This window comes from Manis pentadactyla, chromosome 4 (assembly GCF_030020395.1).
Source record: "Manis pentadactyla isolate mManPen7 chromosome 4, mManPen7.hap1, whole genome shotgun sequence".
Classification (NCBI taxonomy): Eukaryota; Metazoa; Chordata; class Mammalia; order Pholidota; family Manidae; genus Manis; species Manis pentadactyla.
In genome coordinates, this window is record NC_080022.1 from 167812670 (window position 1) to 167831073 (window position 18404).

The 18404-nt window shown below is 50.9% G+C and overlaps 1 protein-coding gene across 1 annotated transcript; it reads right to left on the minus strand.

Annotated features, from left to right (window-relative positions):
* Positions 1 to 409: 409 nt before the first annotated feature.
* Positions 410 to 4083, minus strand: EPOP (elongin BC and polycomb repressive complex 2 associated protein). The gene has a single exon (XM_036930494.2). It carries the CDS (start codon positions 3930 to 3932, stop codon positions 2052 to 2054), a length of 1881 nt encoding a protein of 626 aa, XP_036786389.2. The 5' UTR covers positions 3933 to 4083; the 3' UTR covers positions 410 to 2051.
* Between the last annotated feature and the right edge of the window lie 14321 nt (positions 4084 to 18404).

Consider the following 18404-nt stretch of genomic DNA (forward strand, 5'->3'; position numbering starts at 1 on the left):
CCTTCACCCAGAGGTCATGCCATCCCTCCCAGGGTGGTGGAAAGGGCCAAAGCTGGCCTGCACCACGAAACCAAAAGTAAGGCGCATTTCAAAAACAGTCCACCTTTCTGAATTTCTCCTTGCGAACATAGCCCCTGTTCACAGCGACTCTCCCCACCGCTCATGTCTGTCTTCTTTCTCCGCCTTCCCCATTCTTGGGGGGCAAGAGAAGAGGGATACCCCTGAAGCATGGGAATGGAAGGCAATCTCCCCGCCCTGCCCCCTCCTCCCCACAACACAGCTGGAAGGGGGAGGGGAGGTCAGCAGGGTTCATAAAGGCCAGATGTTGAGAAAGAGAGCAGTGCTCAACCCACGCCCACCCACTCCACCCCCGCCCTTACCCCCAACGAAAGAAAAATTAAGAGACGGCTTTTAAAACAAAACTTTTAAGGTTCAAAACAGTTTCTCTCAAGAATCTGCTCTATGCAAACAATAAATTTTTACAAAGCGTTTTCACAGAAAAGGAGACAAGTCCTTCCCCAATATCGTATGTGGGAATTGTTCCTCCCTTGCCCCGTTTGAGGGGAAAAAGAGGGTGTTATTCACTAATTTAGGAAGAAGGGCAGTTGGGTCCTTCAATTGTTTGGCAGATCGTCAACCTCCAGGTTCCTCTCACACGTAAACTTGGAATCTCCGTAAGAACTAACCTCCCCTGACCTCACCTGGCGCAGGAGACTGCGATTCCAACCCTTCTCTGACTAGGGTACCCTCCCAGCTGGAGGGTGTGGTCCACGCCTCTCTCTCCCCTCTTCCTCTAGAAAACAGAACCTCTGACCTCAGAACTAATCCCCCGGCCCTGCCCCCTTCGGATCCATCAGGTCCTTGACAGCTCCTGAAATGCCTGAAGTTAGGGGGGGAAGCCAAAGGTACCTCAGCCCCGCTCCCATCCAAACCCCATTTTGTCCCTTCAAGCCCTACTGGACCTTTGGGGTTAGGCCAAGAGCACCTCAGTTTACCTCTCCACAAAAAGCGGCTTGTCTTATCTCGAGCCTTTGAGGGAGCCCAGTTTGGGTGTCCAAAGAATGGACCCAGGCCTGCCCTGTAACCTCCCGGCCTGCCATCCATACACATCGGTGGAGAGGCCCTCGAAAGGCAACTTGTTTGGTCTGATTTTATTGATTTCTTCCACCTTCCATTACTTTCCCTGGGACAGTCTCTGGCCCCATCCCCAGGCAAAATCTGTGTTTTTGGAGGGAAGGAGATCCTTCAGTCCCGCCCCTCCTAATATGAGGCGTAAATTGAGGGAAGGGGCTGATTTATCGAGGGGGGGTCCTCTTTTACCCAGCAGACAGTATAAACTGAAAACAAACAGGGAAAACTGAAGAGGGAGGCTCCAAAACTGGACAAAAGGGAAAGCTTGGTGGCTGAGACTGAAGACACTGCGAATTAGGGGTTGGGTGAATTGAGGGGCGCTAGGAAAAGAACAGGGAGGGGGTGATCTTCCCCTTCCCCTAGCTGCCCCTCCCCCATGAAGGCTCCGGTGACGCTTGGAGCGCTGGAGAAGGCCTGAGGGGAGTGAAGGGTTAAAGGCCTGGATGGTGGGGGTGGGGGATGCCCCCAGGGAGCTGCCAATCACCTCCCCACCCCCACACAGCCCCCTTATCCCCAGGCTCCCCCACAGAAACAACCGGTTTGTCCGTCACCAAGGTCTCTCTCCCTCTTTTTTTTTTTCCTTGTCTTTGAGCGGTAGCCTCCTTTACCACCCCTGGGGTGAAGGCCCTGCCCCCAGAGATCCGAGATGGAAGAGGGGAGGGATTGGAATCTATGTCATTAAGCCTTTTTCCGTTAAGCCTTCTCCTGACTCCAGCCCTTGGTTCCTCTCCAAAGGATGAGGGGGAGGGGGTGTCACCCCTACCAGTTAGGTGCTTGAAGATCACTGTCAATTCAGGTCCCTCTGACCACAGCCCATAAAACAGAGAGGGAACAGGCAAATGTGGGAAAGAGCCCTGTCCTCGAGCCCGCAGTTTGGCTGTGGCCCCAACATTTCCCCCTTGGCAGAAAAGATCTCACGCTCAAAATTCCTCCAAGTTAATACCCCAGAATTTGAGGCCAGGGGGCTCAGGTACAGCGGGACCCCCAATCTGCCATCGCCACAGAGGGTGGGCAGGCGGAGGCTTAGAGTCTCCCTGGAGACGAAGCGAGGATGCCGGCCCTAAGTCTCCGTCCTCGCCCACCACCAGGGCCGGGGGGCAGGGGAAGCAGTCGAGGAGGCTGAAGGTGCTGGTGGTGGGCAGCGTCGGTGCAGGGCGGCGGGGCTGCACGCTGCGATGGGGGGCAGCCGGCCGCCGGCGTTTCTTCGCGACTCCCCGGGTCGGCCCTTTTGCTTGCGGCCGATCCGGCCCCCGGCGCAAACTCGGCGTGTCGAGGGCGAAGCCCTTAGCATAACACCAAAGTTTCGACCGGCGGATCAGACGATCGAAATGTTCCTGGCGGAGATCGCCGGGCGCGGCCGGAGCAACGTTGGCCGTCGAGGGGCTGGCGGCTAGGGCCTCGGGGGCGGCCTGTGGGGCGTTTCCATCGACTGCGGCCGTTTGGCCCGGCGGGGGCGGCTCCGGCGCGACCCCGGGACCCGCAGGCTCCGCGGAGAGGCCCGCAGGTGGCGGAGGAGACCGGGAACCCGGCTCCCGACGCGGGCTGCCGGCGGGCCCAGGCTGGGAGTCGAGACCCGAGGCCGGCCTAGGCGGAGCCGAGGCGGAGCTGGTCGGAGATTCCCGAGGGCGCCGGGGCGCCGGGCAGCGGCCGGGAGGTACGCCTGAGCGAGCGCCGAAGTGCGGGAAACTGCCTCCGCCCTCTTCCTCCTCGCCGCGGCCCCGGCACACTGCGGCGTCGGCATCCTGACCGGCCGGAGAGTCCGGATCGATGGACCGCCCGGCTTGTCCCGCGAGGTGCTTCAGGCCATCTGGGACCCAGCCGCCGGTGCACAGCGGGAAGCGAGGCCCCAGCAGTACCGGGGCCCGAGGCGCCAGCTCCCCAGGCCCCAGGCCCAGAGAGGACGCCTTGGGTTTGGCAAGGGCGCAGAAGGCAAGGGCACGCAGGCACAGCGGAGAGAACTCCTGGCTCCCCCGACGCAGCTTCCGGGGTGTGGGAGAGCAAGGCGACCCTCGCGGGGATGCCGGCACTGCAAGACGGGGAGCGGGACACAGAGTCTCCATGGAACCGCCCGGGGGGTTGCCCTCTGCGGGGACCCCGATCCCAGCGGCAGGATGCCCTGGCTGCCTGAAGAGCCCACAGGCGAGGGGCACATCGCCCCCCCCTCGACGGGGAGGTCTCTGCTCACGGGCGCCCCCGGCCCGCAACCCTGGCCCGCGGAGCTCTGGCTCGCTCCTGGATCTCGTCACGCGGCCCTCACGGTGGCCGGACTCCTGGGTCCCTGCGAGTCCCGGTGCGGTCGGCCGCCCTTCCTGCCGCCGCGGTCCCTGCGCAGCCCCGGCGGGAACCCTCTCGAGTAGCCGGGAGCGCAGAGGCTGGGGAAACAAAGCGGCAGGCGGCCGCGGGAGGCGGGAAAGACCCCGGGCCCGGCACCCGGTGCCCGGGCCCAGGCGGCGGGGAGAGCGCCTTCCGCCAGCTCGGCTTCTTTCTTCCCCGCTGCCTCCCGGAGACCGCGTTATAGAGAACTGCCCCCTCGCTGCCCCAATACCAGCGCCGGGGCCGCGAGCCCGCCGCTGATTGGACAGCATTGCCTGTGACGTTAGCCAGAACCCCACCCCTCTGGCGGCACCGCCCCCGTCCCCATTCCGCACACAGACACACACACGTGGACCCGGCGCGGCGGCGGCTGGGAGGTAGGAAAGGAGGCAGCGTGTGTGTGTGTGTGTGGGATCGCGAGGGGCGAAATGTGCCGCTGCACTTGGCCCGGTGGCTTCCCGGTATTTAGTCGTCGCAAAGCTATTCATTTTTCGCTTTGCAGTCTTGGTGTTCGCATCTGTAAAATGGGAATGTCCATATCTACCCTCTCGGGTTTTACGTGAATCAACGTAGATGAATTCCAAAACAATGTAAGGAAAGAGATGAAACGAGGCTTTAGTTGTTCACAAGCTTTGCCCAGCAGGGACTCCCGCGGGCTGAGAATGTTTCCTATCTCTCTATTCCTGTCTCCTAGAACAATGGCTGGCACACAGTGGGTTCAAAAAGTGTTGAATGAGTAGTTAGGAATTGTGTGTACAAGATAAACAAAGGAAAAAATAAGTTCCGAGAGGGGAAGCGTTATTACAAGGCTGTGCTGCTAAGTGAGTTGAGGAGGTGACCGGAGGGGACACACAGTGAATTCCCCAAAAACTGGAGGACCACCTCCCCACAGCACGTTCTATCTATCCCCTTACCTTTCTTTAGTTTCTACATAGCTTACTGATACAGGAAAGTCTGTGAATGTATTTTTTTCTATATTGTCTGTCTCTCCCATTAATCTGGAATGAACTGAGAACTTTTTCTTAATCACTACTGCATCTCCACTGCCCAGAACAGTGCCCAGATGTAATAGGTGCTCAATAAATATTTGTAAGTGAATTAATTAGTCCCCAGAGAATTGCTGTCTTGATAAAATCAGCTTATTGGGATATGGCTGCCTCCTATCCCCAGAAATATGATGGCTTGGAGTAAGGGGGACGGGAGCCAGGTAGGGGTGGGGTTGGGGGTGGTCACAGAAATATCTCATTCTGGGGCAGGGTAAGAGAGGGTGTCTGTAAGGGGACAAATGATGCAACTTGCATCCTGGCCCTCCTGGCAGTGACAACAGAAGCATTGCTTTCCTACGTGTCATCAAATAACATTTAGAAGGAAAGGGATCAGGAAGGTCTGCCTCTCCTACCTCTCTTTTGCAGAGGCCAGAGGTAAAGGCACCCAGGTCGGGCTACAGTTTGAGGAATGAGGGGGTGTGGCATTCTGTTGCTCAAAACCCTCACCCCCTAGCATCTTCTGTAGAAATCTTAAGGGCAATTGTTATGAGGGGAGATCCTGGCATCCTGCCACGTCTAGACAGCAGGGTTCCCGAGTGCTCCAAAAGCCATGGCCCCTCTCTCCAACCTCCAATCCCCCCCCCCCAACACATACACACACGGGAGGAAAGTTCTAGAATGATGATGATCCTTATAGCGGTCAGTGCTGAGAACTCTTACCCTGAGACAGCAGTGCCAGATTTCTTTTGCCTGTGGGGGCAGAAGGGCATCTGTTTCAGCCTGGTCTCCTCCAGCCTCTTGGCAGCTGAGATGCCTGGGGAGGGGACTTGGTCTCCACCTGCAGGAATCTGGACTGGAAAAATCCTTTTATCCCCTAAAGTCTCATTCATAGTTGCATCCTGTGCCTAGCACAGTGTTGACACAATGGGAGAACACTCAAAAAACTTTTCAGTATAAATAATGAATGCTACATAACAATGCCAGTGGCCTCCTTTTCCCACTCCAAAAGCCACCAGTCCCCCAAGTCTGAGTTTAGAGGCTTTCATTACTATTGAGAATTCTTCGCTGGAGGAGGAATTCTCTCCACCTCCACTTTCCCTTCTTCTCCTTTCTTGAATCAGGTGCCCCAGAATATAGCCCAGATGGGAAAGCCCCTGGTGGTCTTGGAAGCACTTTACAAACAGTAGGGGCTGGTGTTAGTAACTCTCCAGCGGAAAGGACCTGGAGTCCTCCAGCCTCCATTTTCAGAGGGCTTGGACTGGGGGGGCTAGCTGTGCTAGCCACAGCTGGGCACGTCCCCTAGACATTCTGAGGCTCAATGTCCCTATCAGTGAAGAGAGGGTCAACAGTAGCTTCCTCGAAACATTGTCAGTAGGGTAGAGAAAATGAGCTTGCTGGCCCAGCTGTTGCAATTCCCATTACCTACAGTAGAGGACACTCGACCCCATCTTCAGCTGTGGGATGAGAAGACAACACCCTTCTCGGGAACCCTTCTTCCCCAGAAGAGAAAAGAGGGACAGGCTGGATGCTGGGTCGTATTCAGAATAAGGGAAAGGAAGGGCCCCAAGGGACCTGGAAGCCAGCCCTTCCTCTTCAGTGGCTCACATAGGTCTCACACAAAGGCCTGCTGCGTTCAATGATTTGGAAGCAGGGACCTTGCCCAACTGCCCTTTCCCCAGAGCAAGGCACCGCCAGGGACTGGTCCCAGCCCTACAGCCCAATGATAATTTCCATAGCACTGACTGCTTTCCAGTCTCTGTTCTAAGAACTTTATGTTATTTGTTCCCCATAACAATTCTAGGTGATAGATACAATTGTTTCAAATTTTATGTACCATACCCAACCCACTTTAAGTGCTCAGTAATTTTTATTAAATTTATAGTTATACAACCATCACCACAACCCAACTTTAGACCATTTCTGAACAGATCCCTCACCTCCACTTGCAGTAACTCCCTGTTCCTACCTCCAGCCCCTGGTAACTAATCTCCTTTCTGTCTCTATAGGTCTGCCCTTCCTGAACATTTCACAGAAATGGAATCATACCATAAGTGGTCTTTTGCATCTGACTTCTTTTGCAAAAGCATAATGTTTGTCAGATAGTTTATCCATGCTGTAGCATGTATTAGCAGTCTGTTCCTTCTATTGCTCTGTAGTACCCCACAGTATGGATATACCACATTTTGTTTATCCCATCATATTGGGTTGTTTCCACTTTTCAGTTATGAATAGTATTGTCATGAATATTGGAATACAAGTCTTTGTGTGGACATTCATGTTGAGTTGAATTGCCACTTCACATGGCAAATTTATGTTTACCTTTTTAAGAAGCTGTCAAACTGTTTTCCATATTGATTATACCATTTTACATTCCTATTAATATCCATGTTATAGGTGAGGAAAGTGAGGGACAGAGATTTTAAGTGACTTGCCCATGGTGACACTGCTAGCCAAGTGTCAGAGCCAGGATTCAAATCTGGGCAGCCAGGTCCCAAGCCCACAGTCATAACCATGTCTACCCAACAGCAAAGAATACAAGAAAGAGGCCATTTCCTGCCCCACCACACTGTTGCCACTACCATCTTTTCCCATCTTGCTTCCAGAACTCCCTAAGTCAGACTCTGTTCCAACCCATTTGGGCTGCTTCACCCCCTAGCCATACCCTCAGTTTGCTCCACCCCTCTGGAAATTTGCACCCATGGCTATTAGCTGAAGTTCTGGACTCAAATGGGTCTGTTTAGATTCTACTCTCCTCATTTTATGTGATTTGGGGTCAAGTTACTTAATCTCTGCTTTAGTTTTTTCATCTGTAAAATAGAAGTAGCATCCTCCTTCATACAATTAAACACGTGTTTTATTATGGAAGATTTCAAACCCACACAAAAGTAAACAGACTAATATAATGAACCTCCACCTACCCAATACTCAGCTTTGACACTTATCAACACTTCACCCATCTTCTTTCATCCTTACCAATACCTACTTCTTCCCCTACTCCAATTATTTTAAAAACCAACTTTACTGAGGTATGATGTACATACAATAAATGAAAGTTTAAGTGTACAGTTCAAGTAGTTTTCACAAATGAATACACCCAGGTAACCTCCACAATTAAGATATAGAACATACTCCATATTATCTTGAAGCAAATCCCAGACATCATATTATTTCACTCCTAAATATTTCAATACGTATTTTTATAAGATAAGGACTCTTTAAAAATAAACACAATCCCAACACTATTATTAAACCTAAAAAGAATTAACCATCATCCTTTAACCATCAAAAAGCCAATCAGCATTCAAATTTCTAATCATAATTTTTTTCTTTACTGTTTGTTTAGTTTATTTGAATTAGGATGCACAGAAGGCTTTCAAGTGATTAATATGCCTCTTAACTCTTCTTAATCACTTAATTCCTCCTTTATGTCTTTATTTTCTCCTTGCAACTTATTCAGTGAAGATACCAGACTGTCCTCTAGATTTCCCACAGTCTGGAATTTACTGTTTGCAACCCCCTGATGTCATTTAATCAAGCAGCATTTATTCAACAGCATTTATTAAGCATCTAATATGTACAGGATTGTCAAATTCAGCACCAAGAAAAATACGCAATGTATTTATACTAAAAAAATTATTTCTTTGTGTTTCAAATTTAACTGGACATCTTGTGTTTCATCTGGCAACCCTATCTATGTGCCTACCTAGTGCTGGAGACACAGTGGTGAGCATACAGATAGATACCTGCCTTCCAGGAGTTTACATTCTAGAGCCAAGTAATACATAGACAGGCAGTATATCTTAGCCTTTTCTCCTTCTCCTTTTTCTTCCCTCCTCCCAACCCTGCTCCAATCCCCCCAGGAATTATTCCAGACTTGCCCTCCTCCTGCTATATTTTCTCCACATGTTGGTAGTTAGTTCATTCATCTGTCACCCCATAGTCACTGAGCACCCACCCTGTAGCAAGCCCCAGGCCAGGACTGGGGACTCAGAGACGATGGGGACACAGTCTGGTGGAGAAGATGGACATTACAGGACTAATTTGTGAAGTAGCAATAAAGGGATGAGCATGGTCCTTGAACAGTGGAGGCGGGGTGACCACACAGGAGGGAAGTCTTTTCACAGGTCATCTGCCACTTGGCTTGAACAGATGAATAGGATACACAAAGGAAGCATGAGAGAAGAATCCCAGCCAGGGAAACTGTTGGGCATGGAGCAGAGGCCAGCAGGAGCCTCCCTGTGTGCCACCAAGTGCCAGCTATCAACGTCTTGCCCTCCCATTAAATAGAGGAGGTGCCCTGGCCTTGGTCCTGTTGTATCTGCCCTCCCAAGGTCACCCCTTATTACCCTGCAGAGCCAACCCCATGGGTGTGTCTCTCCCTTAAAAAGCTACATGTTCCCTTGACCCCATAGGCTCTGGTTCCTTCTCTCTCCCCTCCCTTCACAGCCGAACGTCCCTCAGGAGCTGTCGGCACCCTGTCTTCCTTTTCTCACATCCCACTTACTCCTCAACCCACTTCCATCTGCTTCCGCCCCCTTCTGCCACCGAAATAGCTCTTTGCTGAGGTCCCAGTGGCCCCCATCTCATCAAAACTGGCAAGCTCTTGTCAGCCCTCCTGTCTTGACCTTTCAACGGCATCCCGTACAACTGGCCATTTCCACTTTCTAGGAACTTTCTGGTCCCTCGCCTTCTGGCCACCGTGCTCTTCTGGTGTCCTCCTGCCTCACAGCATTTCCCTCTTGGTCTTCATCGTAGGCTCATTCTCCCTCCTCAAGCCAAACATCCGGGTCCCTAAAGGCTCTGTCCAGAACTCTCTTCTCTCTCTGAACACTCTTCTGCATCCCTCCACTGGGGGGCTCGCCTCTCTGCTCTGACAAGGACTTCCCATTGCCCACGGGGCCTCTCCCTCAGGCCTGCCAAAAGCCCCATGAACTCAGCCTGTCCCAATCCATCAGCAGCCTGCCTCCTCTGCTACATGTTCCACTTCCAGGGAAACCTGTCCCCACGCACGGCTCCTCCATCCATCTACTTGCACGGCCAGAAGCCAGGGGCCATCCTGGCACCTCTGTGCCACTGCCTCAGCATGTCACTCCCTCTGCTTGTCTGCTTCTCTCCACCTCCATCCTGGCCTGTCCCAACCCCCAATCCTGCCATGCCCTCTGCATCACCACAAGTTATCTTTTGAAGCCACAAATTGAATTGTGTTACCCCCACTCAAAATCTTTTAATGCCCTCCCATTGTTTTCAGGATGAAGAGTGAAATCATTAACTTGGCTCACAGGCAAGGATACCTGAGTCTGACCACCCTACCCACAAGTCCTTTGGGGAAAGGGGACATGTTCCCAGACCTTCCGTCTCTGCAGTGCTGTCCCCTCTTCCTTTAGCCATCAGGCCTCCTCTAGTATCTAAAGTAACAAGCTCCCTTCCTCAGCACAAACCATTCCTTCTGAATATATACTTTCCCCTACTTCCCTTCTCCTATGCCTGCCCAACCCCTGCTCCTACCCAGAGCTTCACTGAATCCTTCCTTCCTCGGAGGAAACCTCTCCCCACCCCTCTGGACTGTGACCAGGTCAGTGTCCATCACTATTGCCCTCAAGACCTGGGCACCTTCCTCCAAAGCATTTTCATCGACTTGTCACTATTCACTTATTAGTGTGATTAATTGATTATTCCCTCCTCCCCTACCCAGTCTGCTTCAAGGAGACAAGGCCACATGAGACCTTGCCTTAGCTCAATGATAGCATATAGTTGGCACTCAAATACATTTAAAAAATCTTTTTCACTATGCACACTTCCAACCTAAAGAGAGATAGAGAAGAGTAAAATGAACTCCTGTATACCCATTATCTAGATGGATAATTATGTTAATAACATTAACATTTTAGCATATTTATCATTTTTGCTGAAATGTTTTCAAGTGATTGAGAGTCTGTATGACTTTTTTACCCCTAAATACTTTAGGAATTTTTCTTACTACAATATATGATCATGCCTTACAAAATTAACAATAATTCCTTAATATCATCTAATACCCAGTCCATATTCAAATTTCCCTAGCTGTCCTCCAAAAATGCTTTTTTTGTGTTTGGTTTGTTCCAGCCAGGATCTACATAAGGTCTATGAGCTGCATTTGATTATGTCTCTTAAGTCTCATTTAAATCTAGAAAACTTTTCCTTCATGCCACTGAGTTCTTGAGTTGCTAAAGAATTTTAAGTAAATTACAGACATCATGTCTCACCTTCTAGATTTCTCTGATTGCTTCCTTGTGGTACTGTTTAGACCGTATTTCCTGTAAAATGGAAATTAGATCTACAAGCTTTATGAGATTCAGGTTGACGATACCAGCAAAAACACTTGGTAGGTGATGCTTCCCCTCAAACTGCACTACATCAGGGTGTCCTTAACACCTGAGCTCCAGTCTTAGTGATATAATGCTGACTGTCTAGTCCCATCAGTGACAGCTGATCTCTTTAAGAGGAAGTTGTATTTTCTTCCTTTAGAGCCAGCAAGTTATCCGTGGGATGACGCTCGGCATGACTGAATGAAGGAAGTCAGTGTGGCTAACCAGTGGTGAGGATGGCGGGCAGGAACCAGAATTCAAAGGGCTGAATGTCTTGATAAGAAATTTGGACTTTATCCTGAAAGGTGGGGAATTACAGACCACTTTTAAGCAAAGGAAATCATGTGATCAGACTTGGCAAGGGGGAGGGGTGAGGAAGAATGAACGGAATAGGGAACTAGCATTTCCTGCATGCTCAGCCTGAATCCAACTCTGTGCTAGATATTTGGCATACTTGACCTAAGTGAAACCTGTATTTAAAAGACAAATCCTATTTTACAGATGAGGAAAATGGAGGCTCTGACTCGTTCAGTCACTCACCCAAAGCTGCAGCAAGAGACAGTGAAGCCCTAAAGGACGGCAGCAACCACCAGCATTGACAGGGATTCAAGGGAGGATCAGCAGCACTTACAAGTGACTGGCTGTGGGGACGAGGGGAACCCAGAGCCCTGGCTGAAGCTGAGGCTTCCTGCACTTCATGGGTGGGACACAGGAGGAGACGGAGAAGGTTGGAGGGGGAGATAATGAGCTCAGCCTCCCAGCTGCCCAGATGTCTCCAAGCTGCCCTCTTGAGAAATGATGTTTATAACATAACAATGTCTATAATTTGGCTTCCGGCATGACTCGATAATTAGCTTAAGTTATCCCTCATCGGCATTTCATTCAAAGCAAGGACACTCCTTCATTCATTCTGATGAGGCCTGTGTTCTGTGAGCGTTGCAGGGTGAATGTGAAGTGGAGCTGGGCAGTGTCTCTCTTGGCTCAAGCAGGCCAGAGACTCAAGTTCAGGGGTGTGCTGTCTCTGGAGCTCAGGTGTGGGCTCCCCCTGGGATGGGGTCCTGGAATCTGCACAGTCAATGCCCAGGAGGAATGTAGTCCAGAGGTTGGTCCCAGGAGCCACGTGGGGGATGCAGCGACAAGAACAGTGGTTATGAGAGGTGAGTGAAAAGGTCAGTGGTTATGAGAGATCAGCTGGGATGCAGCTGCCAAGGTGAGCTTCGAGAATGCTAATGGCTGCAAGCAGGTTGTGTTTTGGGGAAATGGGGACTTTTCGATTTAAGAGGTGTTGACAAGGTGGATTTCATGGGACTTGGTGGCTGATTCGGAGGAGGGAGGGAGATAAAGAGTTAAGAAGGACCCTCAGTTCTCAGGAAAAAGTGGAGGCCATTAACTGAGGTGGGACCTCCAAGAGGAGGGGCTGGTCCATGGAGATGTCAGTTCAGTTTGGTGTCAGTTCCCAGGAGCCCAATATAAGAAGATGTAATCCGAGGAGACCTGGGACAGGAGGTCTGGGATGGAAAAGCAGTCAGGACTAAGTCATGGGCACACGGGTTAAGATAGACTACGGGCATGGACAAGCTCTTCGAGGGAAAATCATGTGGATCCAGCAGAGGCCCCTGAGGGATGGTCAGGAGAAAAGGACCCCAGCAAAAGCGGCTGAGAAATGTGAGAGCCAGATGAGCAGGATGGATTTGGGGATTAAAGGCCACTGAAAAGTTAAAGAGGACATGATGAAGGAACTACTGGTCTTAGTGATTCTGAGATGAATGAGCCAGTGGTCTGGGAAACTGACTCTGGCTTCTTAGCAAAAACAGGGAAATGGTGGGATCACTGGAGTTGGAGCCCTATGGGACGAGAAGTAAAAGGCACAGCTGTCTCTGCAGGAAGAAGCAGGTGACATGGCACACCCTGGGTACCATGAGCAAAGCCATCAAGAGGGACCCCCACCAGCCTCTGCTCTGGTCACTTGTTCCTTAGAGCAGAGCATGGAGGTATTGATTGGGGAGGCTTGGCTCACGTGCCCACATCTCAGTGTCCAGGGCACAAGATGGAGGCTCAGCATTCCTTCCTTTAGTTTCAGCAGTTATTTATTGAGCATCTGGTACATGTCAGGCACAGTTCTAGGCCCTTGAATACAGCAGCAAAATCCACAGGGGTCCTTGTCCTCCTGGCACTTTTAGAGGGGAAAGACAGACAGCAATGTAATAAATGTGGGTTAAGGACAAAGAAACAGTATAAGGAAGGTGGAGAGAAAGGGCGCAGGAGGCAGTTTTAAATAAGGTGGTTGAGGCAAGCCTAACTAATGAAGTGGGAACATGCCTGGTATGCACAGGAAACAGCAAGGAAGCCAGTGTGGTGCAGCTCATGAGCAAGGGGAGGAGTAGGCACTCGGCCTGGGGCACTGGGGCTGCAGACTGTACAGGCCCCTGTGATTTATAGTGACAGCAATCACATCAGTGTTGTCTGGGGCTGTGGATGCAGTGGGATATGAAGGAACTTTCTGGGTTGGAAAGCTTCTCAATCTTTGTTGGGATGGTAGTTAGCTATATTTGTCAAAAGTCATCACTTGTACTCTTAAAGTATGTGCATTTTACTATATGTAAATTTTATCATTAAAAAGTTGATTTAAAACAAGAGAGTGATAGATGTTAACTACACTTGTGGCGATTGTTTCACAACATATATGTGTATCAAATAATTATGTTGTATACCTTAAACTAATACAACGCTATCAATTACATCTCATGAAAACTGGGAAAAAAATAGAGAACTAAAAAATGTTTTAAAAAGAGAAGATGCATGCTAACAAGCAGAAAAGTCCCACACACCCATCCATCTGTCCCCATCCTTTCACTTCCTCCTTTCTCTCTGGAGAAGCAGGGTGCCCCCACTGGTCCACCCAAGCCCAGTGCCTGAGATTGTCCCACAGAACTGCGGGCCACACCTCCCTGACCTTGCACCCCTCCCCTGCTGTCCTGTCTCACAGCCCAGCCCCTGGGAAAGTCATCTAAACTCACACTGTCTCCACTCCTTGCTCAAGCTGCTGCCACTCCTCTACCACACTGGACCAGCTGCCCCTCTGAGAGACACCTGCCGTGCGGACCGCTACCTCCTGCCTTCCTCTCTCCCCTATGGTTTCCATTATACCACTTTCTCTGGGGCTCCCCTTCCCTCTGCGAACACTGCTTCTCATGCCCCTATCCTGGCTCCTCTCCCTCTGCCCACTCTCAAATGCCAGTGTTCCCTGCGTGTCTAACTGTGGCCTGCCACTCTCTGACCTGCACATCCTCCCAGCATGGTCTCACCTGCACCCGGGCTTCAGTTAACATCTACTACTGACAACACTCAAAGATATCTCTGAATATTCTTTCAGAGAATCAAGGATATGGCAGAAGAGATAGACAGAATATTGCATATGCTTCAAAAGCATTTTACAAATTTTAAAGTGATATACCTACCAACTCTGTTCTGAGATGGTCCACTGGACCTCAAGTTTAGCAAGCCTCAACCTGAACTTACCAACTCTCTCACAATCTTGCCCCTCCTCCCTTCTTCAGGAGTCCAGTGGTTTAAGACAGAAACCTGGGAGTCACCCTCCCATGCCATGACCACCAACTGCCAGTTACCCCCTTCTCTTGACTTCACCCGGTACTCATCCCCTCTCCATCCCCATAGACACCCAATTCCAGGTTCTTATCCTCACTCCCAGAGAGACACACATCCATCCATTCACCCATTCATCCAATCAATAAGTATTAACTGAGCACCTACTATGTGCCAGGTGCTGATACAGGCGCTTGAGATACATTACTGAACACAACACATAAAAATCACCACTCTATGGAATTTATGTACTAGCACTTGGGATAATTCCAGAGGTACTCTGTTTTCTGTGCTAACCCCTCTGACCACAACTCTGCTGCACCCACAATGAACTTTGCCACATGTGCATCTGCTTAGCACCTTCCACGGGACCTCATGCTGCTGGGGTCAAGTCTGAGACACATGCAAGGTACCCTGTCCTTTCCCTCCTGTCTGCTCTCATGTTCCTTCCTCCTACTCCCCACTTCCCACACCTTCACCGAACACTTGTACCCCTGAACACAGTACAGCTCTCACACTAGTCTATCCACTTGCTGGTGCTCTCCCTCACCTGGCTGCCAGCAAACTCCTGCCTGATCACCTTCAAATAACAGCTCAGACCCTGCCTCCTCCAAGGAGCCTTGCCTGACTTTCCTTGGCACATGCTGGAAGCTTCTTCTCCAGGGCTCCCTATGTGGTCTGCCCCCCATTACAGAACATATCATACTGCACAGTGAAGTTTGCCTGCCCATCAGCCAGCCTTTCCTTTCCATCCTGAGCACCTGCAGCATTGCATCCTGCTTTGATTCTCTCTGCATCACCAGTGGCTGGCCCATCATCTGACACACAGCACGGGCCAAAAAGATGGTGGTGAGTTAAATAAATGACAATGAATTAGTTGTAGTGTCACCAGCCCCACGGTGAAAAGCAGGGTTCAGGTCCTGCTTCTGTGCCCACTGGCTGTGTGCTCTTTCTGCTCTGAGCTTGTTGCCTTCCCTGTAAAATTGGAACAAGAATAGACTATCTGTGCTGTCGCAAGAAGCATGTCAGACGCTTAGCACAGTGCCTGGCACATTCGCTCTCATCAAAAGTGAGCTGCTATTGCTGTTGTCACTGTTGCTATGGTTATTATCATCATCATCACTACCACAGATGTCCATCCTTGCCCCCTGACCCTCCTACCCCCAACACTGTTCATCACTATTTTGCCCTTCTCACCACCCAACCTATGCTTGACCCACTGTAGTCAGCCTCTGGCCCCACTGGTGCCTGGAACGTTACAGGCTGAGGTCACCAGGGACCTCCTCCTTGCAGAACCCTTTCCCCCCTTGACCTCTCAATGGCATGTGACCCTGGCATCACTTCCTCCTTAAATGTCCCTCTCCAACTCCCATAACGTGAATTTCCCTGCTTCTCAGGACCGCCTCTGGCCCTCACTGTGAGTCTCTTCAGCCCAGACTCTGCTAGTGCAGACCCAAACAATCAACTGTCTGCTGAGCATTACCACCCCGTGTGGCATAGACACCCAATGTCAGCCTGCACAAAGCAGTTCCTTACCAGCCCCCCACCCCACCCCTGAGTTTGACTGCTGAGTGGACAGCGGAGCCCCATCTGCCAAGTCCCCCAGGCTGCACCCCTGGGAGTCACCCCCTTGGTGGTGCCTTGCCAAGCAGTCACAGTCCTCGTCTTATCCTATATAACTTCCAATTATCCAGCCCTCCTCCCATCCTTCTGCTTCTGCCAGAGTCAAGCCCTCTTCTGTCAACTGGACCCTTGCAAGTCTCCTACCTTGCTTTTCAAGTGTGTTTTTTTGGATCAGCAACACAAGCTCCTCAGGGAGCTTATTAAAAATGCTGGATCTCAGAAGCCCACCCCAGACCTACTGCCTCAGAATCTGCATTTTAACAAGACCACCCCCCCTCCAAAACCAGGGGACTCACATGCACTTTAAAGATTGAGAATTGCTATCCTAACCAATTTCTCAACCTCTAGCCTCCTCCAACAAATTCCAGACCTGACAACCAATGTGCAAATATGGCTGTGTACCCCTTGCTTAAAAGCCCTTAGAGGCTCCCCAATGCCCTCAGTCCAAACTCCTTAGCAAAATATCCAAAGTCCCCTTAATCAGGTTTTTGCCTTAAGGCCATTCCTCTAACACCCAATCTCCACCCCTCCTGCTCCCCTACCCCACATACTACCATATGGTTGCCACAAGGCATACCTTCAATACACATTTTGCTGGCTCCTACTTCGGTATCTTTGAACATGCTGTTCCTTCTGCCTGGAATGCTCCTCTGCCCCTCATTTGCCTGCAAAACCTCCTTCACCCACTTGGCCCCAGCTCAGGACTTCCCTGATTCCATAAACACAGTTATTTCCTTCCTGCCTGTTTCAGCACTGTTCTTAGCACTCACAGCCCTTATCATCTTGAATTAAAGTTATTTCTATGTTTGTCACTCCCACCATTCCAGGTGCTATCTGTGTATCTTCTCTGGCCCACCCATGATGATTCAATAAAGTGTTTGCTGAAAGTCTAAATAATACAAGTTTTTCAACTTTTGTCCTGATGGCAACTATAACAGGAGGAATGAAAATTAGACTTCAGGAGGAACTGAGGGAAAAGAGGAACATGGTAGGGAAAATGCACTATTATCTGTCATCCCTCAGCCTTAAAAATTCCCCAGGAGCAGAGTCATCAACCACAGAATGTTAACTCTAAGGGGATTTTCAAGATCGGGTCACTCAAACAAATGCAAGAGGGCAACTGCTTTGCCCAAAGTCACACAGCTGGTTAGGAGCAGGGCAGGGACTAGATTCCAGGTAGCTCTAGAAAAAGTTTGGGCAGATGGCTACCTCGCCCCATGAACCTCTTCCTTTCCTACCCACCTTAACTCCCTAAAGAAAGTCCCTTCTGACAGAACATGGTCAAAAGGACTACCTGGACTTACTCACAGCTTTCAAAGCACCTGCTGAGAACTTGGCTGGGTGGAGTTGCCAAAACCCGGCAGATTGGAGGGGATCCAATTATCCCCATTTTACAGATTGGCAAACCGAGGCAGCGAGACTGTGTCACATAGGTAGCTAACAGTAGAGGCAGAACTTGACACTAAGTCTATTGAAAGATCTGAAAAACCAAAAATCCCGCCAGAGCAGAGTCATTATTTACAATAATCAAGACGCCTGGCCCTCTAATGCCTGGGGAATCCCCTTACTCCCACCAGTTCCTCTTTCAATGGAGCCTCTATCCCTTTTGCACAGGATGTCTGACTTAGGAAAGAACCTGTACACCACCCTGCACCCCAACCAGGCCTACTAGAGAGACCACCGCCGAGTCATAACCTTTGACAGGGAAATCACCGTCCCCTGTGCTGGGCACTTGACAGTGTCACTACTCCACATCAACCCTGACGTTGGCACTACTGTCCACATTCGGAGATGGGGAAACTGAGGGTCCCAGATAAGACATTACTAACCCTTGGTCAAAGCTAGTAAGTGGGTTTCTGACTCTGGCGCCCCCTCTTTCTATTCAGCCAAGCCAGGCTCTCCCACCGGATAAACTACCTGAAGCCTATTATTACCTGGGTTACGAAAACGATGTACCGTAACCTCTCTGAACGCCCCACAAGGTCAAGCAGCTTTGCTTTCGGGGGAGAAAGCGATATGCAAACCCGCAAGCGCCGGCAGTCCTTTCCGGGAGCCAGGGGCTTTCTAACGGGGAGGACGCGCCCCTGGGATCGGAGAAACCAAGCACCCATCCGGCTAGCAGAAGCGAAACCTCAACACCCTTCAGCCTCCCCCGCTCGGTTCCGGAAACAGGCGAGCCAGGCTTCGTGGAAATAAGCCCGGCGGCAGCCGCTCGGAGTCCCGGGCCAGGAGGTGTCGGGGCCGGCGCGGTCGGGCCCGAGCAGCAGCGCGTCGCGCGCTTCCGCCCCGCTCGACTTCGGCGGCGGCCGCGGCGGCCCCACAATCCCCTTCTGGCTCCGGGGACGGGCGGGGCGGGGCGGGGCGGGGCAGGCCGAGCAGGCGGAAATAATTTTCTGTTTGGTCC

What these genes read in the sequence shown, in the direction of transcription:
- EPOP (XM_036930494.2), bottom strand. Translation starts at nt 3,932, where the DNA reads ATGAATAGCTTTGCGACGACTAAATACCGGGAAGCCACCGGGCCAAGT.